This window comes from Hirundo rustica, chromosome 21 (assembly GCF_015227805.2).
Source record: "Hirundo rustica isolate bHirRus1 chromosome 21, bHirRus1.pri.v3, whole genome shotgun sequence".
Classification (NCBI taxonomy): domain Eukaryota; kingdom Metazoa; phylum Chordata; class Aves; order Passeriformes; family Hirundinidae; genus Hirundo; species Hirundo rustica.
This window is the reverse complement of record NC_053470.1, coordinates 1,511,343-1,537,367: the sequence shown is the minus strand read 5'-3', so window position 1 is coordinate 1,537,367 and position 26,025 is coordinate 1,511,343. Positions and strand designations below refer to the sequence as shown.

The 26,025-nt window shown below is 51.0% G+C and overlaps 1 protein-coding gene across 16 annotated transcripts in view; it reads right to left on the bottom strand.

Annotated features, from left to right (window-relative positions):
• The window catches only part of ARHGEF9 (Cdc42 guanine nucleotide exchange factor 9), a 207,089-nt gene that overhangs the window by 64,515 nt on the left and 116,549 nt on the right, over window positions 1-26,025 (bottom strand). For all 16 annotated transcript variants that reach the window (XM_058423250.1, XM_040084203.2, XM_040084206.2 and 13 more), the window contains one exon: window positions 3,763-3,942. In XM_058423250.1, coding sequence (XP_058279233.1) covers window positions 3,763-3,942 — 180 coding nt within the window. The remainder of the gene's footprint in view (window positions 1-3,762; window positions 3,943-26,025) is intronic.

The following is a 26,025-nucleotide window of genomic DNA, read 5'->3' as shown; positions in this document are numbered from 1 at the left end:
AACTCCGAGCTCACTGCAGAGCCAGGCTGAGGAAGGGCAGGGCAGGGGCTCTGCAGGTTTGTGCCTGACTCAAAGAAAGGCCTCAAAACTCTGGTTTTGCACCTCCAAAGCAGCTTGTCCAGGGAAGGGCACAGTGTGACCCTTTGGGGGCCCTGTCTGAGCTGCAGGTGGCACAGAGATTCCTGGGATGCTGAAATGCTCCTGGCCTTTAGGAAACCCCAAAGTGCACAGCTCAGCCTGTCCCCAGCGTCCAGCACAGCTGTTTTTAAGCTGGATTTGCCATGGGAGAATCAAATCTCTGTTAGAAGGCACTACAGCACATCCTGGGCTGTCCACCCAACACCTCAGCTCCAGCCTTTCTTTGGGAAATCTCACCTTGATGCCCCTGGCTCTGAGGGAATGCTAATGCAAGGGCTGCAGTGGCGGAAAAGCGTGTGAGTGATGAGCTCAACGAGACACAGTCAGATCTCACAGGCAAAAAGCAGCAAGATGGGGAATTACACCTGCAATACAGAGCAGGCACAACTAAAAGCTAAACCCACCTGCCCAGTAAAGGCAAAAGCTGCCAGGCACTGGGGCCAGGCTCTGGGTTCAGAGTCTCCTTCTCTACAGCACCTTAAAAGCTTGCTCCAATTTATCCAGCACTTTTCCTTTAGCAGCAGAAAATAAAGTGGGTCAAAGGCAGCTTTTCAGCAGGAAAATCAATCTAAAATTACAACACTTGGGGGAACCGAGGCAGTGGTGAGAGAGAACACAGAGCGCTGCCACCTTTGCACCTCTCCACCCCTGCACCTTCTCCTGCAGGAGGAACTTGAAGATTTTATACCCCCTCCTTGCTCAGGCCTTGGGAGCACCATTTCTTCCCTTCTTCAGTCACCAGGTATTACAAGAAGCCGCAGTAAAAGCTCCTCAGCCCCAGTTTTGCTCTTTGCTTTGGCTTAGTAACATATGGAAGGGAGACTCAGCACCGCTGAGGTGAGAAGAAATATATTCTGCAAGCTCAGTCTGGTATCCAAAGAGACTAAGGAGAGCTTTACACAGGAATAAATCCCCCTCTCTGCCCAGGACAGGGGCACTCTGTCACGTCTCTGAGGAAAGATTCCACTGCACAACATCCATGAGCGTTCCTCTTTTCATCCCCCTTGCAGTGGAAATATGTCAGAGCCCAAACACGAAGCCATTTGATTTCCTGTGTTTGGAGCGTCTCACCTGGGCTGTTTTGGAGCCCTCATGAGGGGCTCTGCAATCCAAACTTTGTTTTGAGGCATGCTGTGCTTTCTAAAGGAGACCTCAGGGTGTAACAGTGGAATCCATGGGCAGCCCTGCACTGTTATTTTGTGCTATAAATCCCTCCCTCCCAACGCTGAGCCAGTGTCAATGTGCTGGTTATGCAAAAACTCATCTGTAGCCCATGATGTACAGAGAGCCCAAGGCTCTGCCATCCGTAGAGGAGGAAAAAGTGGCATTACCACCACAAGAATGTGAAATCTTGTTTGAAATTCTTGCTGGTTTTTTCCAGCTGTACCTCCCAACCTGTCAGACCACTGGAAGTTGACAGGATGTTCAAAGGCACCGTGCAGCAACCACGGCTGCACCCTGTGGGTGTCCAGTGTGCTCAAAGCAGGCATTAAAATACACCACAGACACCTTTCCCTGTCTAAACCCAGCTTGTGGCTGGATTTTAAATTTAGTTCTGAAGTTCTTATCCACCTTTCTGACTTTGGGGGTTTTCAGATCCTTCTCCCTGACTGCAGCAGCTCCCTGCAGAAATCATTCACCATTCCCTGCTGGCTCCAAATTTTACTTCTCCAATGCTGCTTCTCCCCAAAACCCACTGCTTTATCATCCAGTTTCTCCTTGAAAGTTCCTGAGCCCCCAAACCTCCGTGGTTTCCTCTCCCCACCTTCCTTCTCTCCAAGTCCCAAGCTACTTAACAGGATTAGTGCAGGCAGACGACGATTGCTGTGTGTGCAGGGAATTCAGCAGCGTTTTTGTTTGTCACCCCTGGCTGTCATGTAAAGGAGGCCAAGGGAATCAGCAGGTTCCTGTTTTCCTCTCCACTTGCAAATGTGAAGTTCCCTGCTATGAGATTTCGTGAGTGCCAAATGCTTTGCCAAAGGTTTTCAGATGATCTGGCTGCAGAGCAAGAAGTGTCAGACATCTCATTGCAAACTGGGTTCCCAGCCCAGTTTTGTCCTCAGAAGTGATTCAAAGGACTTTGAGAGGAACCCAGCTGTGCAGTGGTCTTCTCCTGCACTTCTGTTAGTACTTCCAAGAGGCCTGAAGCCTAAAACATCCTGAAATTAATCCTATTTGGCTTTATACCTGTCTGGTCTGTCTGACATCCCTCACTTGAATGCTATTCATATTCTATGCAACATACTGCTCCCTTTTCCTTCTCTGCTTGCAGAAAAGAAATACAGATATAAAGAAAAGCGATTATTTTGCAAGTAAAACTAGAACCACCCAGGCTAAATCAGGCAGTTTTCTGGCGTCATCTTAAAAAAAAGCAGGGCTCGAAGTACAACAGAGAAAAACGCAGCCTCCTCATGATGTGAGTGATCACCTGCTCTTCTCGCAGTTCTTTCGTTTCTTATTCAGGGGCTTTGGAAACCGGAGGGGCAAATCTTCCCATCCAACCTCCCTTCAAGACCTGCAGACAAAACGGGCCAGAACTCTTGTTTTTAAATATTAATTCTCACTGAGGCAGCACAGCCAGGCATTGCTCCCCTCTCTGGGAGGGGCAAGGGCAGGTGTCTGGTGTCTGGTCCCTGCCTGCCCTCAATAAGTGATTCTCAGATGGAATAGCCAAGCCAGGCTCCTGCAGAGCTGATGGAAGGATTGGTCTCATTGGGATACTGGACAGAACAAGCAAGAAACCTTCCTGGTCAGGCTGTTGTGACCCTCAGCACCGAGGAGCCAGGATTTGTTCCAGACATTTCACTGATTCCCCTCTCCTTTGCTCCCCACAAAGTTTCTAAAAGCATCCTCTCAGCCTCTGGAAAGTGTAGGGAGAGACGGGGAACTCGGCCAAGACAAGTGATCCGTGGGCTGGGGCCCTAAAGACACTGGCTCATTTGGTTTTTTGGCCAAAGGCTGTTCAATCTTTTCCCCAGAACCACAAAGAAATCAGCACTGGTCAGTGCATCGAGAGGTTAAACTGGCCCAGAATATTTCAGTGTTTAAATTAAGCAAACAAAACGAGATTGCTCTCCTTCAGCCTTTCCAGCTGCAGCACAGAGGAGACGTGTCAGTGACACAGGTGAGAGTGTTTCTGCAAGAAGGTTTTCACCTCAATCACACCTGACACAAATCCATTTTCCAGACTTGTTGCCACCACCGGCTGCAGGGTCAGACTCAAAACACCAAACACAATTTGTTATCCCAGGCCGCAGTAACTGCATTAACGTTTTTGGGCAGCCCAGCTCCAGTCACAGTCACGGAGCTCTCGCTCTTGGCACTGGGCACACTTGGGGGAGACACAAGAGCTGCGCCAGAGGGGGGAAAATTGTGTGCTGGGGAGGCACACCTGGGGGAGACACAAGAGCTGCACCAGAGGGGGGAAAATTGTGTGCTGGGGAGGCAGCAGCAAGCAGAAACCTTCTTTGCTCCCCAGTTTTTTCGGACAGAAAATAGGCAAAGAAGTGGGAATCAGCATCAGTGAGAACACACACAGTAAAAACTGAGGAAGAGCTCAGTTCTTGATGTCCTGAGCATCGGCAATGATTCCTCAGAGCGGTAAAAAGCAGAAAAATCACTCACCCTCACGAAGCTGGCGGGAAACCATCCTTCCTCATCGTCGATCTGACCCCACCACCAGTCCTTGTTGGAAGCATCCAGGACCTTGATGACGTCTCCTGCTTTAAACGCCAACTCCCGGTTGGCCATGGTGACGTGATCCCATACTGCCTCAGCACTGACAATGGAACCACCACTGATCAGCTTGGGGAGAGAAAAGCACAGTCAGGGCACGGCTGCAGCCCCAGGCTCACACATGCACAGCAGCACACGCAGCAAAGCTCGCAGCCGAGCGACATTTCCGCGCCGGTTCCGCCCTCGCGCCGCGGCCGTTCCCACCGCCCTCATCCTGCTCCCAACCGCGCCGGGCAAGCTCCAGGTGCCGTGCCCCGGTGTCCCCCGGGGCCTGGCACCTCCTCTCCCACCTTCAAACATGCACCCGTGTCAGGGACAATTCCCAAAAACAGCGAGAACAAGCGCTGGCGTCCTGCAAAGGGATTTTTCACTTGGGTGGAAATGTCAGAGGCTTGGGGAAGGCTTTTCCATGCAGATCCCAGCAAAGTTAATGCACGCATTGAGAAGGCTCTTTTTGAAACTGGAGGCTGCCCATTTTAGTGCTGGTGATGTACTGACACCCCTCACTCCTGACACGCTGCTGACCTGTCCCAGCCCAGGCTCTGCCCACGGCCGTCCCGGCAGTGGTGCCAGTCTGCACGGAGCAGATCGTGCGCCCCGGACACTGGGCTGATGGCAGCCTGGTGTCTGACAGGACCTGGGGAACATCTCTGCCCGTGGAGCTCATGGAGCCTCAGAAGTGCACCAGCACAGCTCAGGTCTCCTTTGGGACAGACATGGAACTCCTGCTCCGTGCTGGCAGCAGGGACGCTCCCAACACTGGTGGCTTCCACACCAGCAGCCCCCCACCCGTGCCCAGGACACCCCCTGCTCCTCTGACTGACAGCTGTGTGGTTTTTAGCAGAGTAATGAATTGTGTTTGTGTTTCACCCACTGCAGGAATTCTGCCCCAGCAAACAGAGATTTTTCCCCACAAGCCAAGCAGCCTGTCAGAACCATCCTGGGCCTCATTCATCCCTTCTGCCACTGACACCCTGACCACGGGCTTGGGCTCCCTCCAAGTCCCAGTTTGAGCTCACAGGGACAGAGCTCGACCCTGTGACCATTCCAGACCTTGCTGTGGCGAGGCCCTGAGAGCCACAGAGGCCCCTGAGCTCGGGGAGGAGCACAAAGCACACAGTGACCCCTCGCTGTGGGTGTGCAAGTGCAGAAGCTCTCAGTGGAAGTCTGCCTTGCCCAAACCCCTGTTAATCACTACCTGCACAGTGAGAACTTGAAGGAGACCTTCCAGCACAGCTTCAGGTTCTCAGCATCAACGGAGAGAACACTAAAGTCATACAGACAATCCAGTCAGCAGATTAAAGGGCCTGATTTACCATGTGCCTTGGAGTGGCTTTCCTTTAAAAACCTGACCTCCTTGGGTTTGGGGCAATCACAGCTGCAGCTCCAGCCCTTCAGCTGTAGAGTTAGCCACACAAAGCAGCAAGAGCTATGAGGTTTCACCTGGCAGTGCCTTTCATCCTCAAAACCCAGCTGGACCCAGTCCGTGGGCAGTAAAGCAAAGCTGTGTTCCTCCCACCTTCACTTTGACAAACTGTCCCTTCTAATTCAAAATCAGCTGCAGAAGACAGCTGTCCCCTCTGTGTGTCCTACAGGGGACCTGTCCACACCAGCCTCACAAGGTCCTGGGATGCAGAAAGCCAAGGCACAGAAGGAGCCCTCAGGTGATGGCTGAACTCTGATGGCAGAGGGCACCTCCTGCCTCAGAGAGGGCTTAGCCCACATCTGGGCTTTTGGGACAGAGCTGGAGGGAGCTGGGCACCAGAGGGTCCCACCCAAAGCAGCAGCAGCTGCAGTCAGACGGTGCTGGACCCCCAGCTCACGCCAGGGCTGGGCTCAGCACAGCAGGGGAGCCACATCTGGAGAAGTAACAGAGACTGATTTCTGATCCCAGTGCAACAGCTGGAGGCTCAGAGGTGTCTCAGTGCCTTCTCACAGCCCTTGCTCTGCTCCCAGCCAAGGTTCCTGGGTGCTCTCACAAACAGGGATCAGTTTAAAGCACAAAGAACCCCAGGACAGATCTGGGAGGGATGAGACTTCAGAGCTGGAGAAATACACGATACATTTGAGGTATCAAATGTACCAGGAACCACTTATCTGTTCTTCTGCCAGGACTGAGCTCTTCTCCCTCACCAGTGCTTCCCAGCTGCCATATTTCCAGATGCTGTCCAGCTGTGGTTTCCCAGGTGAGGAAGTTCTGCCCTTCCAGCCCCCAGCTTTTCCCTCCCCAGGCATTTCACCAGCCCTCTCAGGCTTCCACGTACCCTGCCTGCATTTTTCTGGAACACAGATGACCAGAATTGCAAATACTAGTCCCAAAGGCACCTTAGCAGAGATCTGTGGAACAGCATGAAATATTTATTCTGGTGTCACAGAGATCTCCCAGTAATTCCTCACGTGTCCCCCTTTCCCCACGGTCACCTCCCCCCGTGGCTCACAGCGATCCTGCACTCAGCTCCTCTCAGTAAATGCGGCAGAGTACGTTCTCTTTGGCTCGAAAAATCAGTTTCCTTGTCAAAAAATGAATCGGGTTGGCCTGACACTTGTTCCTTTTGTTAATGCCATTGGGTATTTTAGTCCCTTTTGCACTGATGAGGAACCAGGAACAGAGCTATTACGCAGGAGCCGTGTTCCTGCTGCTTCTGCTTCAGCTGACAGAAACTCCGCTGTCACTTCACACACAGCCAGTTCTGGGCACAAACTGCCACAGAAACGTCACTGAGCCCAAACTTCAGAGGGACTGTGCCTCAAACCCGCCCAGCCTACTTTGCAAAAATCCATTCCCCAGCCCGAGGCACAAATCCCAGGGCTTGGCCGGCGGCGAGGGCTGGCAGGGACTGCCCAGGGACACAGAGGGGTCACACCTCGGCCTTTCTGCGCTGTTAACAGGTCTGGAAGGTGCTTTCAGGGCATGTCAGGACCTGGGGTGGCTTTGCAAGCTGCTTCTCGATCTCAAGGAGAAAGGCTCCGAGGTTCTCAGTGATCAGCGCCAGCACGAGCTGCTCCAGCCCAGCCCTGGTCCTTGCTCTCAGCCCAGGATGGGATCCCCATCCCAGGAATCCTGCAAGCAAGCCTTGGCCTTTTGGAACGCAAAATCCAGCTCAGCCTGTACCAGAAAGACCGTGAGAACTGGAGTTCAGGCATCCCAAGTGCTGAGCCCATTGAGGGAATGTCAGGGCCCAAAATGAAAAGATCCAGTTTAATTTATCTTGCTGCATCCGTGGAGCCGTCTGGCTCTCTCAGAGCAGGGTTATGGAGACAGAACCTGACATCTGCAGCAGCGGGAAATGACAGACTGGAGAAAGGTCAGCACGAAATATTATTTTCTCAGAGAATTCATCACAAGAGCTCCTCACTCCAGAAAGTTCACTCCTCTCGGCTTCAAAGCTGGGCTTAGCGCTGCGGCCAGAGATATTCAGCCAAAGACCTTGAAAGGAACTTCTCTGCCATGAAGACAGATTCTCCCACACTGCAGCTGAGGGAGTCATCTGGACTCCCTGATAGCCGCTGAAGAGAAAGAGACACATCTGGAGTGTGATTCACCCCAGCTATTTCAGCAATCTACCTTCCAGCCAGGTGAATCATGCCCTGGAAATCGCTCTGTGTTTAACCGGCTGAGGCAGAAGTTTACATTTCCCACATCTTAATGTTCATCCCATCTACGATTTGGCCATTGCCAAAACCAAAGAACGGAATGTAAGAATAATAATGGCTATAGGAATAGTGAAATATTAAAACACACTCTCCCAGACACAGCAGTTTTCTGATGGTGAAGGCTGATGGGAATAAAGTTATGTTCTCTGTGCCCACCGGAAGAATTCACAAAATCTTAGCCTTGTAAATGGACAAAAATTAGAACTTAGATATTTGGGAAAGTGTCCTATCCATGGGAAAAGAGAAGCAGGGAGAAGAAATGCAGCAGGTGACAAGGACATTCAGCGTGACATCCCCTGAACACTGCCTGTCTGCCAGGTGCAAGTCCTACTTCCTATTAAAATCAATTATTCTTGTCAGTTGCTTGCTCAAAGTAAAGAGCCCAAAGAGAAATCTCCTCAAAGCTTTCACCTCATAACATCAGTGCAGAGATGCCCAGGAGCATTTGGGAACTACAGACCTGAGAATAATGTTTCCTGCTTTACAGGAGCCTGCAGAGCACTTTCTGGGGTGGAGGAAAAACTTTCTCAGTGGGCAGAAGAGCAGATTAACTCTGGGGACGTTGTGTGGGCTGGGCACCAGGCACTGCTCCAACAAACACCTGGCCATGGACAAAGGGAAACTCCAGGGCACAGAGAGGAGGGGCCACTTCCACATCCCAGCGCCGCAAACAAATGGATTTCATGAGGAAAAGGAAAAGGGGGAAAAGACACGGCTCTCTCTAATTCCATGCACAGTGGTAAGCACACTAAGAACAGGATCAGAGCCTCAGCCTTCCCAAGGATTTTCCCCCCAGGTTTCCACAGCAAACCTCCAGTAACTCAGTCACAAACCCTCCCTCGACAGTTGCTCCTTCAAGACGCTCCCAACACTCCAGCGCAACAGGTGAATGCTTTACAACAGCGAGCAAAGCCAGCGGGAAGGAATGAAACCATTCCTGCTCAAGGGCTGGGAGGAATTTGCTTTCTCTTCCCAGCTGGTGTCGTTTCCAGGATGGAATGTGGCCACTGGAAATACAGAATTACATTGGAGGTGGTGCCAAAATAAAATGACAACATCAACAAACAGTAAAAGAAGGCTTTCAGGGGACTCTGCAGCCCTGACAGCGCAGCCAGGGATGCTGAACTCTGTCCTCACCAGTGCTGGGAATGCTCAGAAAGGTCCATCTGGCCACAGATCCCCACTGCCTCCCTCTCTCCTTGCACTTTCCAAAGCCAAAGGGCTTTAATGCGTCGTTAATGCCACAGGGGAGCTTCCAAGTGATACAAAGGAGGCGCTCCCAGTGGGAGTTTGACTCCAGAGTTTACAATTCTCCTTCCCAGCCATGCCTTCGTGGCACGTTTATCAAGATCAAATAACTGTCCCCATCAAAGCAAGCAGGAAAATAAAGAATAAAAGGAATAACAGGTCCCTGTTACAGGGCCTGGTGGAATCTGTCTGACCCTGCTCCAGCTCAGCCCCTGCCTGCAGTGAGGCAGTCGAGGATTGAACACCTTTGAGTGAAATCAGCCACTACTGCAACGTTTTGATAAATATTCCCAACTCATCAACACTTAGTGGCTTCTTATGGGCCAACTTGAAGAAGAAATCAGGAGCTTAGTGGCTCCTGGAGACTGAAATGGGCACAAAAGAGCCATTCAAACCACTCTCACCTGTCCATGCCTCTTCCAGGGATAAATAATCACCGCAAGCCCACAAGATTCCACCCGGAGTTTTCAGCACAGAGCTTCTCACTAACCCAAAATGCACTTTATGAAGAGTCACATTCCCCAAAAAACCTAAATAAATCTATCATTGTTCATCCGCTTAGAAAACTTCAAGGACCTCAAAGTTTCCAGGACCATGGTCTCTGGGAATACGAATAAACTTAAGGCAGGAAAGTGTTTCTCTATTTATTACTGCATCAGTAGAGTTGTAACAGTAAAAAATGAGAGCTCTGGGTAGCTCCCTTCCAAATCAGCGTTACATAAACTGTGCCCTCCTCCACAGGAGCAGGATGCAGGAACAGGAGCAGGCTGTGAGGGGAAGAGGGAGAAACGTGGTGAGTGGATGCCATTTGTTCAAATTGTTCTGGTACAGAGATGCCCTTTATTCCGACAACATAAAAGCCCTGTAAAATCACTGTAGCATTGCCCACACTGCGTTCACCAGGCCCTTCCACAACGGAGGCAGCCCAAACAGCTCCCAAGAAGGACACACAGAGCTGGTGTTCAAAGGAACCAGCGCTGGGGGGAAGGACAGGACACAGCAGAGCTCCACAGAGCCCCGGCCAAGGGAGAGCACCGCTCTGTTCCCCAAGATCCAGGAGGGAATCCCCTCACACTGCTCCAGAGCAGCACAGCACAGGCTGCTGGGGCTGGGAATGCGCTGGGACCTCCCACATGTGGGCCTGGCATCTCTAAGTCTGAAGGGATTTTAGCCTGCTAGCAGTGCTGATTGCTTCCCAAGGGAAAAGCTCTCGAGAAAGCCTCTTCTCAAAACAATCCTGGCAGAAAAACTCTCCCAAAACAATCCTTCTCCAGGTGGGGTTTTGCTGTTGCTCTGGTTTCACCAATGGGATTAGACAGGTGTTATTCCTATTCACCAATCATGTTAAATCTGTATCAGAACACCTCATCAAGTGGTAAGAATTAGACAATAAAGCCTTCTATACTCTTTGCCTTCTGAAATACTTGGAGTCTTTCATCTTTCTTTCGCGTCCAACAGCAACACCCAGATCCCTGCACAGCTCTGCTGGGATCCGCTCCCATGAACTCCTGAGCCCATGGGGTGAGGAGGGCAGCAGTGCATCCCGTGCTTCAGTCCCACATCCTGCTGCTTCTCCCAGCCAGGACAGGGTCCTGGTGGGACTGGGAATCTGCTGTCACCTCCCAGATCCCTGCACAGCTCTGCTGGGATGAACTCCCGTGCCCATGGGGTGAGGAGGGCAGCAGTGCATCCCGTGCTTCAGTCCCACATCCTGCTGCTTCTCCCAGCCAGGACAGGCTCACTCAGCTGATGGAGCAGACAAAGGGAAGAGCACAAGAGAACACCCCAGCCCATCCCGCTGCACTCCTGCTCTTGCAAAATCTCCCTGGAGTCCCTTTGATGGTGTGTTTATTTTTAAACCTCTCATCAGGAATTATACAAAGTGAATAATGCCCAATCTCAGTGAATGGCCCCACGGCTCATTCACCAAACACAGGGGAGGGCAGCTCCACTTGATTTGCTCATTCTCTCACGAGGTGCAATCACCCAAAGGTTAAGCACAAGTCACGCAATTTCCTTTTCTGCTTTCAAGCCCTTTGATGAATTTAACTAATGACTGGATTTCAGCTGAAAGAGGCTGATTGGAGTGAGAGTCTCCCATATCCCATATTCTGGGAAGGCTGCCACACTTGGTTGGAAGCTTTATCTATCTTTTATTTATCTATACGTTATGTGGAGAGTCCGTACAGACAGCACCAGGTTCCTTAGCGCCAGGTTGCTCTGTTTTTCATTGAATTACTCTTTCCTGAGAAGATCTCACCTGGCAGATAGGAAATGACCTGGCCTCAGCCAGGCTGCAGCAGCAGAGCCCAGGGGATGGCATTAGTCTCATTTTCCACCTTATTATGATTATTGCCCATGTCATTCCTATTAATAACAGCAGCCACAAGGCAGGGCCACGGAGGGAGAGCTGAGTAAAACCCTGGCAGCAGAAAGGAGGAGAATGGAAGGTGGTAACAAGGCAGAGGGACCCCAGTGAAGCACAGCCCGTGCAGGTTTGAGCTGTCTGGATGAAGCATATGTCACCCTAATCGCTTCCCAAGCCCTCCTGGGCCTCCCCTTGCCTCATGACATACCTTTCATGTAGAGTAATTACAAATAACCATTCGCCATCATGTTTAAACTCAGATAAATGATGAGACTGGGGCTGGAAGTCCAAGTTTGAACTGCTCCAGGGCAAGCAGCACCTTCAGCAAGCAGAGCCAGGGCAGCTGCCAGTGCTGAGCCCTCGGGGCCGGCAGGGGCTGTCAGCACGGATCCCTCACTGCAGCACTCAGCAACAAACAATAAACACGCTCCAAGATCCAAGGTTTCACACAAATCCCAGCCTCCTGCCCCCAGAAGGGACTCCTGACATTCCCAAGCCAAGGCCACAACAGCCTCAAGGACCTGGAGTTGTACTGAAATCCCCCCTGACCATGGGGCTGGAGCTGGGCTCTGCTTTACACCCAGCCCAGTCTCACTGGCTGAGCCTGCAGGATGCTGGCTGGGTGGGAGCAGTCCACAAAGTGTTCCCAGTGTTCCCAGTGTTCCCAGTTCCATAAAGTCCCAGCCCAGCAAGCACTGGGCCCGGTAACATCGAGGCATCATGGACAGCCCAGAGCAGCACTCGGGGGAGGAGGGATCTGGTTCTCTCTCAGTCACCCAAGGGGCAGAGTAAGATAAGCAAAGAGGATATTACAGAATAAATATTACAGAGTAAATATTAAAGAAGAGATATAAATTCGGCTCTGGCAATGTACAGAGAAGGACAAGATGCTGCTGGGTAATGCCGAGCCCTGGGCTAAGGGACACAGCGTGGACAAACAGCATCAACACCATCCTGAGCATCCCTGTGCCTGTGCTGCAGCCAATCCACAGCCTCCAAACTCCTCCAGGGGTGACCAAGACTTGACTGGAAATGTCAGGAATGCCCAATCGAGGCTCATTTTACCCCAAAAGCCTGTCCTTATTCAAAGTGGAATGCAAACAACTTCCCTGCCATGGAGCAGACTGTGGGAATACTGAGCTCATTTGAGCCACCAAATGGTTTTTGCAAGGAGAGGAGATAAAATTGTCATTGCTCTGAGGAAAGCAAGAGTAACTCACGTTTTAAAGGATATTTATGTTAAAATGTACATCACCTGTTGCTCTGGATGTGGAAGTTTCCAAAGCAGAAAGGAATTATGGTGAAAATCACACAAATGACTCCCAGTGGACTGAATTATTTAACACAACTCCTCACAAAGGGAACAACACACAGATCTGCTCATCCCAGATGTGGGATCTGTATCCCTGCAGCTGCAGAAGTGTCACCAGCCAGCCCAAAGCTGGTGACACACAGCTAAGCCGTGCTGTCCCCAGCAGGAGCGATGGCACAGGGACACACACCAGGGGCACCCAGTGCAGCCACTTCCCTCACCCAGATCCAGGAATTCCCAGGGAAATGAAGAAAGTGACAGGAGCAGAACTCACGAAATTCTGTGTGGATACTTCGTCCTCTAAAAGCTGACACAGTTGACAAGGTCTAAAAATCATGGAAGGAAATGAATTCAAATGCAAGGCTAATAATACAAACCAGGAACATCACTCCTGGAGGGCCAAGAGCAGGGAAGCAGCAGCAAGAGCCCCTTCGTGACTGAGTCACTGCAGTGTGTTCTAAAACCCCATTTAACAATGAAGCAGAGGCCTGGATTGTGTCATGTTGAACCACAATGCATTAAACACATCCCCAGGAATCCTCAATAATGCATAACTCCCATATATTGGTATTGTAGTAAGAGGCCATCACGATAATATTTAAAAAAAAGGATATTTTTAGTACTGAGAACTCAGAACTTGAAAAGTGGTGGCTGTTATTAGTGCGAATCAATGCCCAGGCTGCATTAAAGTCCAGCTGAATGTATTACACTGATTAAATTCACCACCTGGGCTCCTTATTTGCTGTTCTCATCTCCTGGTTTCTCAGGGTAAGTCCCTGCAGCTCCCATCCAACACAGTCCAGGAGGGGCTTGTTGGCAGAGGAGGGGAACGACATCTACAAACAGTTTCACAGACCCTGAGCTCACAGAAAATTTAATTAAAGGAAGCACAAAGGGAGCAATGGCTGGAGAAGCAACACCTGGCCCCAGGAACCAGCCTGGGCTTTGGGTGACTGCAGGGGCAGTGACAGCTTTTCCTCCCAAGCCAGGGGCAAGAAGAGCCCATCCAGCTGCTCTTGTGCAAACCAAGAGCCACCCACGGAAAAATCCCATTGCTTCCAATTCCAGCAGCAACAGGGAAAACCAGGATGAGCACCCAGAATAAGAAATGGTCAGACAAAGCTTTTTGCCACCAAAGTGATGATATTCTTGAGAATTATCCCAGCAAAACCACAAGTCCTCTTCATGACTTCCAGCACCTGGACCAAAAAGCAGCCAAGGGCATCCTGAGGGAACACAGGGATGAGCAGTCCCTGCCATCCAGCACCCTGGCAGCAAGAGCACAGCAAACCCAGCCAGGCACAGCTCAGGTCCTCACAGCAACCACATTTCACATCTCACCTTCCATCCCCCAGCTCCTGGGAGGGCAAACAGGCAGGACCTCAACAGGATAAAGCCAGGAGAGAAGAGCAAAGCAGATTCTCCCCTTGAGACCCCTGTTGAGCCAGAGCCTGTGGCACACCCTGGCTCTCTGAGCCCTCTGAGCCCACCGGGCTCCTGGACTGGCCCAAGAACCTCCTGCCCCGTGCCCTGACTCACTCAGAGAGCTGGGAAGCCCTGGACATTCCCAGAGCAAACCCTGCTCTCCTGCCAGTGTGGGGAAGCAGCCCCTGGGGCAGTGGGGAGCAAAGGGGTGGCACTGCAGGGCTGGGTCACACCCCCACCTTTGTCCTTGGTTCCAACAGTCACACTCCAGGTGGGATCTGGCATCGTGTTCTTATTCCCAGAACGAAAGCTGAAGGGACAGTGCTGGCTGGAAAGGCTGTCTCGACAGGAAGGTAATGACTGGATGCTCGTTAGAGGCACGGGAATGTCTCACAGATTGCCATGGGATCCTGTAAGCCCATTCCAGGGATTGGCCAGATCAGCACAGGGATATGCAGCCTTGCACCTCTAAGCTGCTTTGCTCACCTCAGCCTAGGAATGAACGGCAGTCACCGGCTGATGGCTTCTCAGATTTCATGGACATCTGCCACAGCCAGCATGTCCCCTTCCACAGGCGTAACTCAGGGCAGCACCCGGCTCCAACCCGCTCCCTCAGCTGGGCCGTGGCTGGGATGACACTTCCACAGGGTGGCAAGGTACTATTCGCTGTTATCCCAAGCCATCTCCACATTCTGACCCAGGAGTGCCCCCCAGCCCCCCGGGCTGCTCAGGGAGCCAGCAGCGACCCAGGCACAGTGAGAAGAGCCGTGAGAACGCGCATCTTCCTGCTCCCATCTCCAAACCCACAGCTGCCTGCACGGCCGCACACCCTGCGAGCCCGGAGCTCTGGCAGGAGCCCCGAAAGCCCTGACACAGGGGCTCCACCAGGACACATCAGCGTCACCTCATCCACTGTGTCCCTCTCCCCTCTCTCCAGGTCACGCTGCACAGGACACAAGCAGGTGCTGTCCCTTCCCTGTCCCACCCCACCTCGTCGTGAGGCCGCATTTGCTGCCTGGTGCAAGGAAACCAGCACCTGGATGGAGCTGGAGAGAACAGCTCTGTACCAAGATGATTCTGTTCGAAGTCTAGAGGGCAAAGCTGTCACAGATGAAGTATGTCTGTGTATTATCTGTTGGCAAACACGGGACATAATGGCAGCCACTCAACTTAATGGCTCGAATTCCAGCTTCTCCAGACGAGCCCATCGCTGCTGCATGTAATCACAGAATGTATTTAAAAGTATAATTTCCATCCAAAAGGACCAGAGCTGGAGCAATATGACTCATGCAGCTCCCTGTGCAACGGGAAACATGTCAGGAAGCCTGGGAATTTGTGAGTTTGTGGCCATCTGTGTAGAAACTGGGCCGTGGACACGATTCCTCAAACCATTCCCACATCCATGGGAGTCTGGAGGCTGCTGAGCCCCCTGAGTCAGACCCCTGCCTCTGCACCCAAGGGAGCAGAAACACTCTGTGAAGCTGCACGTGAAGCACAGGGATACAAATATTAAAGAGAAAGGCAATGGAATTAAAAGCATCTCTCCCCATGCACCTATTCCAGCACTCCAGAGCTCCACAGTTACAGCTGCAAACTCAGCTCCATTTCTGCCATAACAAAATCATCTCCACGGCATAATTAGTGTGCTCGTGTTAAAATGGGTACAAATGCAGGGAAAGAGGCATCCAAATATGATTTGTTTTTCAAGATAACATGATGTTTTCCCTGGCTAACAGATTCGATTCATTAAGGAATAACAAGAGCCAAGCACCACTTGCAGGAAGGTTTGCTGCTTTTAGCAGTGAATTATCTGTCCCCAGACTGGTTTGCACACCATTCTTTTTTACCTGCTATGACTTGACAACTTTTTTTAGTCTAACTTGCCCACACATGGCTTAGAAAACATCTCTTCTGTAACTACAGCTTATTCCTAATTTCCTTAATGGCTCAATTAAGGGCCCTGGCACTGTTCTGCTCCAGGACCGGATGATTTGCACATTCACACACAATTTTCAAGATAGATGGACAGTTTGTGTGAGCAGGTACTTGCACTAGGATTTGCAACACCCTCTCAGGGCAAACATCTGAGTTGTCTGGAGGGGTTTTGAATGAATGATTTCCTGTGTTATCCACCTTCCTCTAGAAATAACGCTCCATCTGTTCATGGAACAGTTCCCTTCTCTTACCGAGGCAGGATGAAGGTCACGCAAGGGAAAGAACAATTTGCACATCCCCAACGCCCTCCAACAAAACACAAGGCACGTACCTGGCCAAGGTCATTAAGCAGTCAGGGGAAGAAATACAGCTGTCAGGTTAAGGGGAGTGAGTAATCACCCAGTGCATCATTGCTGCGACAAGCACCCCAGGACACGGGCTGGAGCCACAACATGTCCTGCGCAATTAATCACTAATCACGACGTGCTACAGAGAAGTCAAGTGGCAACTCCAAAGGCGAACCAAAATGTTACTTTTAAAACACCTAAGCTTAAAAAAAAAGAAACAAAAAAACCCCCAAACCTGAAAAAAACCTCAACTGTCCAATCTGAGGGGAAAGGCAAATGGAGTGTGTATAAAATCCCTAACAGCCTCTGGGTGGAAAGCAGCTCCTCTGGGACACGATTCACCCCAGAGGAACTGGCAGCAGCAGAGCCCATGTGAAGCCGATCCCTGGCTGTGCTGATATGGAAGATGTGTCCTTCCCCTGGCCTGTCCCTCTGCCTGACCTACAGAACCCAGCACTGAGTCCCAGCTGCCGTCCATGGAAACAGCAGAGCTCTGCTCGTCCTCCCTGGCTCCCTGTGCAGAGCTCCTGCCCGGGCTGGGCTCTCCCCTCCCTGCATGTTTGGGATAACCACTGGCAGTAAATTGGTCACAGAGCAGCCCTCGACCCAGGAGCACTCACAGTCCCAGAGTTACCAAATCATTAAGGCTGGAAAACATCTCTGAGGTCATCAAACCCAACCTTTGGCTGGATGCCACCACACCACCGAGAGCCAGGAAGGAGCAGGTTAAACACGAGCCCTGCTCTGGCTTCAGTTCAGAAATGATCCAGGAGCCTCACAGACACCTGGGCTCCGGCTCTCAAGGAAAGCAACCAACTTCACTCTCAGTCAGATCCTAAAGCATCTTGACTTTCCCTCTGGTGGCAAGGTGCCTCCAGCAGCAGCGCTGGGTGGGCAGCGGCAGCCCTTGGATGGAGCGATGCGTTCCTGGGCTGGGGCAGTGCGGATCTGATCCCTCCCCAGGACTGCCCAGACTCCAAGAGGCTCTTGCTGTTCCCTTCTGAGACTGGACTGGGAGAGGCTGGGACTTCCCTGCAATCCTCCTGCAGCTGAGTGAGCACAGCCAGCCTTGCGTGAGGCTCTGTCCCTAGTGCGGAGTGACACCAAACTCCACGGGAACACCCGGGAGCCCACGTTCATCCAACACCTCGGGCTCTTCCTGCATGGAACACACAACCCTGGAGGCTGATGGACAGTCCCAGTGCTGCTCTCCCTTTTTAGAGCAAAACCGGAGTAAAGCACGAATGGCAGCCCAGGAGGTTGGCACACACAGGTACAGAGAGATTTGAGAGCACACAGAGCTTGGGTGTGGACTGAAATGTGCCCAAATGGAGCTGTCAAGGCTGAGTCCAAGGAATTCCCATCCAAGGATCCACTCAGGCTCAGCTATTCCATATATTATTTGCCTGGCAAGCAGTCCACACTCAGTTATATCCAGTGCATAATTATTATTCCTTTCAGACATAGGTTTTGCCAATCCAGAACATGGAAAGGATGCCTTAAAGGACTGGTACTTCTAGGATAGCAATATCCAGAAAAGAGACCAAATAATGAAGGTGGGAAATTTTGACCTAATGGGAAATCTCCAGCTCTTCTCAGTGTGGGGTTTTTTTTCAGCTAAAAGCAGAAGTTGAGTGTGTGAGCTTCCCTCAGGTGGTCCATGTGGTGGGCAGGTCATACTAACCACGCTAGGGATGGGACAAGCACGGCAAAGGGATCCACTCAGGGAATTCACAGGAATTTGCAATGCACTACCACAGGAGACAACATTAACTGATCGTGAAATATGCCCAGATCTCCAAAATAAAACTTTAGCTAGAGTTATTTTGACTAATAGCTGAAAATCAGAGCATGTACCCTCACTGCTCTGCAGCCCATTTCATTCCTCTGCCACTGGAGCAACTTCCAAATACTCCCAAGGCTATGCCAAGTCCTGCCCCACTATCTAATGCACCATCATTAAGAACTGACTCTGCTCTTTGAAGGCTTCCAAGATGTTCTCTTCTCAGCAAAGTGCTTGCTAAGTGCCCTCCTGAAGACATCCGTAAGGAATTTTTACTACTGGCCTAGATATTTACTCCACCTGGAAGAATTAAGTGGCTCTAAGGAGCTTTTAGTTGAAGTAAATCCTCATTTAAACAAGCCCCAGGAAAATGGACAGGGAGTTCCAATCGCCTCATTTGCTTTTGTTTTATGACCCACTCAGAAGAAAAGAAACGGGGAAGATGGAATGTGATCTGTGTCTCCCAGGTTTCTGTTGCTATTCCACACCTCACTCCTCAGTGCTCTTCTCTCCTCCAGCACTGCCATGGAAACGATAAATTATCCCACTCTCACCAATTTGCACAAGGATTTTTATGGTCAGCGTTGCTCAAGAAAGGAGCTGCCTTCCTGGAACTGCACAGCTGGGGCAGCCAGGATGAGTATCCAGAAGGAAGAACTATGGGATGTCAACTCTTTGGCACTGGAGAAACGGGGCCAGTGGCAATAGATGTGGCCAAGGGGTGGGAGGAGCAACTGGGCAAGTGCCTCCGTGGTCAGGCATAGTGGAAAAAACCCCTTCTCCTTCTTATTTCATCTGTAATAGCTGGAGTCAGGGAGAACCTGCACGTCTCAAAAGCATGGAGAGATTTTTTCCCTGGGTTTACGTTTGCTGGGTTGGTTTCCTGGCTCGGACCCTGCGTTTCCCAGAGATGACACAGGTGGAAGAGGCTGTCCCAAGTCTGCTGTTACCCCACAGGAGATGGTGCTGCTTCCACACTAACGTGATGGAAAAAAGGATCATTTCCCCTCCAGTTCACTGCCGTCTTTGATAACCTGGATCACAGTCTGAGTCTGCTGTCACACAGGTTTAGGATCCTGTGATGCAGCACAAAGCAATAGAAAGCAAGTGCAAAAAACCAAAGCCAACATTTTTGTGGTCTTTAGTTAGTACCTTCCCATCTCTACTGCAGTATGGAAGAGGTGATGTTCCTCCCTGACATTGTCTGCTGATATCAAACAGGCAAACCTCAGGAACACATCTGAGAACTGAGAAACTGCTGATAAACAGGAAGCAAATTCATCCCAACCCCACATTCAATGGGAGAGATGCTCCCAGGGCAAGGAATCACAGGAGCACTGGTAGCAGGGAGTCAGAGAGGAGTCGGGAATGCACTGAAATGAGAGCAAGATCCATGGGAGGCTGTAACATTCCCTCCTCCATGGCTTGTTCTGCACCAAGCAACTTCATTGCAGACAGATATCGACAGCGTGGGAGGCATTCAGAGAAAAAGCAACAAATTTTATCAGAGGTTCTGGAAGGATTAATACCCAGGAAAAGATTAAACCCGTTAAAAGCTGAGCTAAACTCCCATTTCAGAGCCTGCTAACACAGCTTCAGTAGTTCCAGAGAGGTATTAGTTATGTAAAATGGGGAGAGCTGGGAGTCTGAAATGGAGAAAGGCTCCATTTTAACCATCTGAAAGGAAAACACCAACAATGGATTTCAAAGAGACGATCGACAAGGTGAGAAACAAACGAAAAAAATAATTTAGGAATTTTCCCAAGGCAGTCTAGGAAGGCTGGAGGGAGCAGAGCCAGGGGAGAGCCCCTCTCTGCATCAGGAACCAGAACTCTCCAAGCCAAGAGAGCTCTGGATCCACCTGGCCCCAGCAGCCCCAGCCTCCTTGCTGGAAGGAACACAGCAAAAATTGCCAAAAACTTGAGACAATTCCTTCAAACTCTTCATGCTTTTGTGCCAACAGCCTGTGCCTGTTTGGGTGTTCAGCCTCACCTTTTCCACCCTTCTGGGAATTCACTTGTCCCAAAAGGTATCTAAGTACTTGGACACATCCTCCTCCTCTCCATAAAAAGGCAAAATAATCCCATCTCTGTTATTTATTACACTCCTCAAACAACTTTTAACAACTCAAATCAACAGCCAGTAAATCCAGAGGACTTTTGTCAATGTTTCAAAGCACCTTAGTGCCCAAAATAGCCTTAATTAAGAAAATATATATACATACTACAGAATATTGCAATAAAGGTGTCTGCACTATCACTAGTGCCAGCTTAGAGCATTGTTGCACTGCTCAATGCCCCTGGGGTCACTCAGAGGAAGAAGTGGGAATATTTTTTTGCACTTAGAGCTGGAGGAATTAAAATCCAGATTAGGTGCTGGTATCAGGCTTTGGCACAGGGGTATTTGGGGAGCAGCAGCTATCCTGGGGAAAGGCAGATTTTCCTGGATGCAAGCACTCCTGCTTAACAGGGCCAGCCGTGGAAAGAAAAAATAAATGCACCTATTTTTCTGTGAGCTCTGGGCACTGGGAACACATTTTCCAGGAGCTCCCGTGTCCATGCAAAGCTGCTCAGTGTGCACAGGCTGGGGGACCTGTGGCTACCAAAGGGGCCCTGCGCACGCTGTCACCTGGCACCGGTACCTAAGGACACACTTCCCAGGGGAGCACAGACCTGGCACAAGGCAAGGCACAACCCTGCAGCGCCCAGAGACCAGGAGAGGCTGAAGTGCCATGGGAGAACCTCCTTCAGCGCTTCTCCTGTTTGTCCTGCTCAAACACAGGGAAAGGCGGATTGCTCGGAGCCGCTCGGGACGGCAGCGCTGCCCCCTCAGTCCTTGCTCTCCAGCCAGGGACATGCACCAGAGCAGCCAAATCCACAAGCAACCAGCCAAAACCAAAGCTGCTCCTGCTGATGACACCCCAGATTCTCCTGCAGTAGCCCCAGTGTGACAACCTCTCCATCCTGGAGCCACAGCGCCAGGGAAAACCTGCAAATGCCTGAACCCCACAAGTGCCAACAGCTGAGACTCCAGGACCTCTCGGTGCTGAAGGCAGCAGAGAGTTTGGAAATCTCATTAAAGAGCCCTAAAGCACAGTCATTATTTCCTAAGGCTCCTTTTGGCTGCAGGTAATTGCTGCAGGCACAAGAGGACCGAGGCAGGCAGTCGTGGGATCACAAGTCTCCACCAAACCTCCTTAGGTCGTAGCCATCACCACACAGGAGCTGGTGAGCCACAGCTCCAGCTAATTAAAACTGCAGGAGGGGAGCATTCAGCCAGTCTGAGGACAATTATCCAAGGAAGAATTTCGCCAGGACACTGTGACTTAACCCAGTGCTTTGTGCACGAAGCGCTGAAGGAGTTTAATTGTCACCACTGATGGGAAGTCACTCCGTGACTCATCCCCAGCACACAACACAGGGGCTGCTTTTCCCACTCCTGATTTATGTCCAAGGCCACCACTCCACCACCAGGACCACGCTGGAAGAGGCAATTTCCTCTGCCTTTCAGAACACCAGCCTGGATCCACAGTTTCTATTTGGGTCCATCTCTAACAGCTCCAGCTACCAGGGGAACTGGAGCGAGAGCCAGAAGTGGGGGCTGGAATTTGGGAGGAGTCCTCAGGAACTGGAGGTTTTTTCCTGACATAAAATAATGTAGTCCTTAAATGTACATTTTCTGATTCTTCCAAGCATATAACTTCTAAAATTGACTTGGGCTTTATTTAATCTTTTAAACGCCAAAAAAACCACCGAGTTAAAATGTCATAGCAAGGGAAAGAAAAAAAAAAAAAGAGGACCAAAAAAGCCTAACTGCTTGAGTTACGCTCTTAGACATTTGTCAGGATAATTTCATTCCTTCGGAAGCACAAACCCTTTCCAAAGGGTGAGCAAGGTTCCAGTGAGAAAGCTGCAAGGACAGAGTAACGCAGGTTTGTGCTATCCGACGCGCCGCGAGCTCCCGTCCCCGCGCGCACCTTCGGCGCGGCCGTGCCCAACTCTTCCTCCCCTATCAATCCTCTCAAATTAATCCATCAGTAAGGACAGATTTTTTTTATTTTTTTTCCCCGTGGCTACCGTGCGTTAATTAGCGCAAGGGTTGCCATGGGAACCCAGCAACACTCGTTAGCACCACAGAATTCACCGCGTTGGAAATGAACGTGGGCAAGAGCCGCGCACCAAGGCGCAACAACGGGCGCCAGAGCTGGGGACGTGCTGCAGCCACATTGGTCCTCTGATGGAGGCTTTGACATCTCTCTGCCCAGCGTTAAGTTGGAAAAAATTCCTACAAACTGGATATAGCAAGGATCTGTGGTGATGGGACAAGGGGGAATGGCTGTAAGCTGAAGAAGAGTAGATTTAAAGGGAATATTGAGAAGAAATTCCTCCTTGTGTGAGTGGTGAGGCCCTGGCACAGGGTGCCCAGAGCAGCTGTGGCTGCCCCTGGATCCCTGGCAGTGCCCAAGGCCAGGCTGGACATTGCAGTTAGAGCAGTCTGGGACAGTGGAAGGTGTCCCTGACCACGGCAGAGGTGAGAGGAGCTGGGGTTTAAGGCCCCTTCCAACCCAAATCCTTCTGGGATTCTGTGCCATCAGGACCAGTTACTGTGAGGAGGTGTCTGAGCACAGGCTCCACTTTCCTGTATTTTAACACAGGACCCCAGCAGGAATCAAAGTGAAGCAAAACAGGTTAATAAGCTGAGAGTGTATGAAAAAAAGATCAGGCATGTGCCCAGCCCCAGGCACTCACTGCAAGTAATTATCAATAATTATCAGTAAACCTTGTCCAGCTTAAAGCCTGTGGCACAAACTGCTGTCAGCAGCAGCGTGAGCCCGTGGCAGTGACCAGGCTGCTCTGGAGGGGTCCCAAACACCCCCTGCCTGAGAGATCTTCCCTCCCAAGCCTCTGTCCTTCTGCATTTGCAGCCCTGTGACACCCCAAGGGAGGTTTTTCCATCAACACATTCCTGCCTGGTGACCAAGTACTCCTCCTAAGAGCCTGGATTTTGCTGGGATCATCCCACACCTGCTGTTTTTTACCTCTGAAGCAGTTCAGCTCAGCAGCTCTGTCCCCAGAGCAGCTCCTGCTCCGCCAGCGCCCTGCCAGGCCAGCCAAGGCTCCCTGAGCTCACCTTCACAGGCACATCCCTCATTCCCTTACCCCTGTTCCAGCTCAAACACACTCCTGTGGAATGCTGGCCATCACTCTGCCCCAGTCTGAGCGAGGCTGCACCTCAGGTACAGGGCATCAATTTCTCCTGGAAATCCATTTTCTAATGCAGCTTGGATCACACCTTGCCCACTGTCAGCTCCCTGTCAGCCTGTGAGCCCCTGATGGATGCCAGGCTCTGTCCTGGGCACAGGCTGGAAGCTGCAGCAGGCACTGCTCTCCCTGGGAGCCTCACACTGCTCCCTGTGCTGCCAGGGACCTCAGACCTGCTGCCTGCTTCTCTGGAGCCCTGGGAATAATCCACATCCTCCTCTGCAGGAAAATTCAAGGCTTCAAGCACCTCTCTAAATAGTCCACTTTCACTCTCGGGGTGAAATTAGAGCCAAACCTCAGCACCGTAATAAGGAAGGTATTCCAGAAGCAGAACAAGATCCCAGTCTCCTCCAGCCAACAAAACCTGAAATAAAGCAGGGATTTGCCTGCACTTTGTCCAGCTCCTGAGGAATGCAAGGCCAGGTGCCCACCAGAAGGTCAAGGCCAATTCCCCTCTCCTCCGCTTGCTGGAAGAGAAAGAATTTTGGCTTTTCCATCGTGTGAAAGAGCAGAGACGCCAGGCAGAGCCCACCCTGCTGAGGGCACCCACCTTCCCCCTGCGCCTACAAACGCTTCACCAGGAAGGAGGAGCCAGATAGGACATTTTTAACCCCTTTCCCTTTCTTTCTCTGCAGAAGGGTGCACAAGGGCTTGTGTCAAATCCTCAAGGAGTAGGGATGTCCTTGCAGAAGGTGCAGTGACTTCCCACATAATCCCACCTCCAAACACCTCCTCCTACTCCAGGACTGCTTCCCACTCAGCAGATCCTCCTCCTCCCTCACAGCTCAGCACATCAGTGTAATGAGAACCAACCCACACACCTCTGGATTTTAGGTGAAAGAAAGAGATGTTCAGGTTCACCAGAGCAAGTTATGTAGGCAAGCTCAGCCTCTCGAGGAGTAGCCACATTAAGAAAATTTAATTTCACCAAGCCATGAAAGAAAACAAGCAGAAAAAGATCCCCACTGCCAAATTTCTCCAGCCCTTCACATAATTTTCTAGCAATCCACCCGCAGGAGTTTTTCTCATCTTGAATAAATAGTCATTTCTGCACCTAAGGGAAGACGAAAACATTTTCTATACTTCCAAACCTTCTCTGGCATCTCCATCAAGCTCAAATCCCTCCTCAAAATACTCTCCAGACTCTGGGGAAAAAAAATTTGGGCCTTGTGCTAAAAGCTCCAGAAACTTTCCCTCACAGGCTGATGTTTCTGCAGTGACTCGCTTTCCTCTTACATAATTCAAGGGCCCAAAAAAGACATGAACAGCGAGGAACAGAAATGCCAAACCAAGGCTGGTCTCCAAAGCCCAGCTGAATGGAAAACCTCAAGCAAGAGAGACTCAGCTTCTGGAAAAAAACAACTTTTTGACAGCGCGGAGCATCTCCCACGGCCCCGCGCCCGCTGCTCTACCTCAGGTCAGAGGGACTCGGAGCTTTCACGTCACACAGTCCAAGTGGAGAGAGCCCTCCTCAAACCAAGGGCACTAATTATATTAATGAAGGCATTAAGGTCAGTACATCCCCATCAAGCTCAAATTGCTGTTTCTTGAATTAATAGTTCTCCGTCCAGTTTCAAGCAGATGGGAATCCAGAAAGCACCAGCGGAGCTGGGAAATCAATGTCAGTGTGCTAAATCCAGTAGATTTAAAGTTTTGAGTTTTGGGAGAGTGAATGAGATCAGGATTGGGTCTTCTTGCGCCAGGGTAGGATTGGGTTACCTACTCCTGCAGGATTCCTGGTAAAGGGAAGAATAACAAAGGAGATCAAGAATTAAGGGGAATGAAGAAAGTAGACAGGTCATCCAAATTTGCAACAAGGTATGACTATACTTGGATAATTCCCAGGCATTTCGTGAGTATCCAAGCCAAAAAAATAAATCCAGGAAAAAAATAGTGAACATGCACACAGCCCCAGGGGCCACAGCCATGCACTACCAACCCTGCACATGCAGAGGTGCAGGCACAGCCCACACACAACAATGCCATGATCAGATTCCAGCTGCTCCAGGCCATTAGTTCCTTATACAGAACGGGGCTTATAGACTTTCTATGTCTTTATTACAGAGAGAGAACCCAAAACCTCCTGTGAACTGCTCAGTGGGTGAGTGGTTGTGAGCCAAGCCTGGGTTAACCCAGGGGCCAAGAACACCCTGCTCTGGACACAGTCCCCTGCCACCCTCGGAGCCAGAGCTGTGTCACATCCTCAGAGCTCTCACCCCAGCTGGAACTGCTGTGACGGGGGCCAGGACCTGCCCGAAGGAAGGGCTGGGGACAGGCAGACAAAGGTTAAAGCAGAGGAACACGATGTGAGGAGCTGCAGGGGCCGTCACTGCCGGCTCACCAGCGTTCAGATCAGTGACCTGACACAGCACAGCTGCTCTGGGTCCTCAGCACAGATCCGAGGATCTGCCTCCCAAGAGAAATCTCTTCCCTCCTGTAACCCACTGAACAGCTGAGGAGTGCTGCTGTGGCCAGGCTCCTGCAGCCCTGGAACACGTGGAAATGTGGGAAGCTCTGGGACTGCCCATCTCCACGAGTGATTCTTGCTCCGGTGTCTAACCTGGGAACTCTGAATGCCACCAAAACTAAGCAGCCCAAGGAGACGAGGGACATGCTTGGGGAAGGAGCACCGAAAAGCAGCACAGCAAAACCAGCCACATGCCCAAAACCCGTCCCTGCTCTGCCTCAACCGCTACTTCTGCTTCGGTGCCTCTCAGAGCTACCGAACGTGTCCGACAACCTCCACTGAAAACTTCCTGGATAAGAGACAAAACATGGCCCTGATCCTTCCCTCCAGGAGTTAATGCCTTTTATTTGGG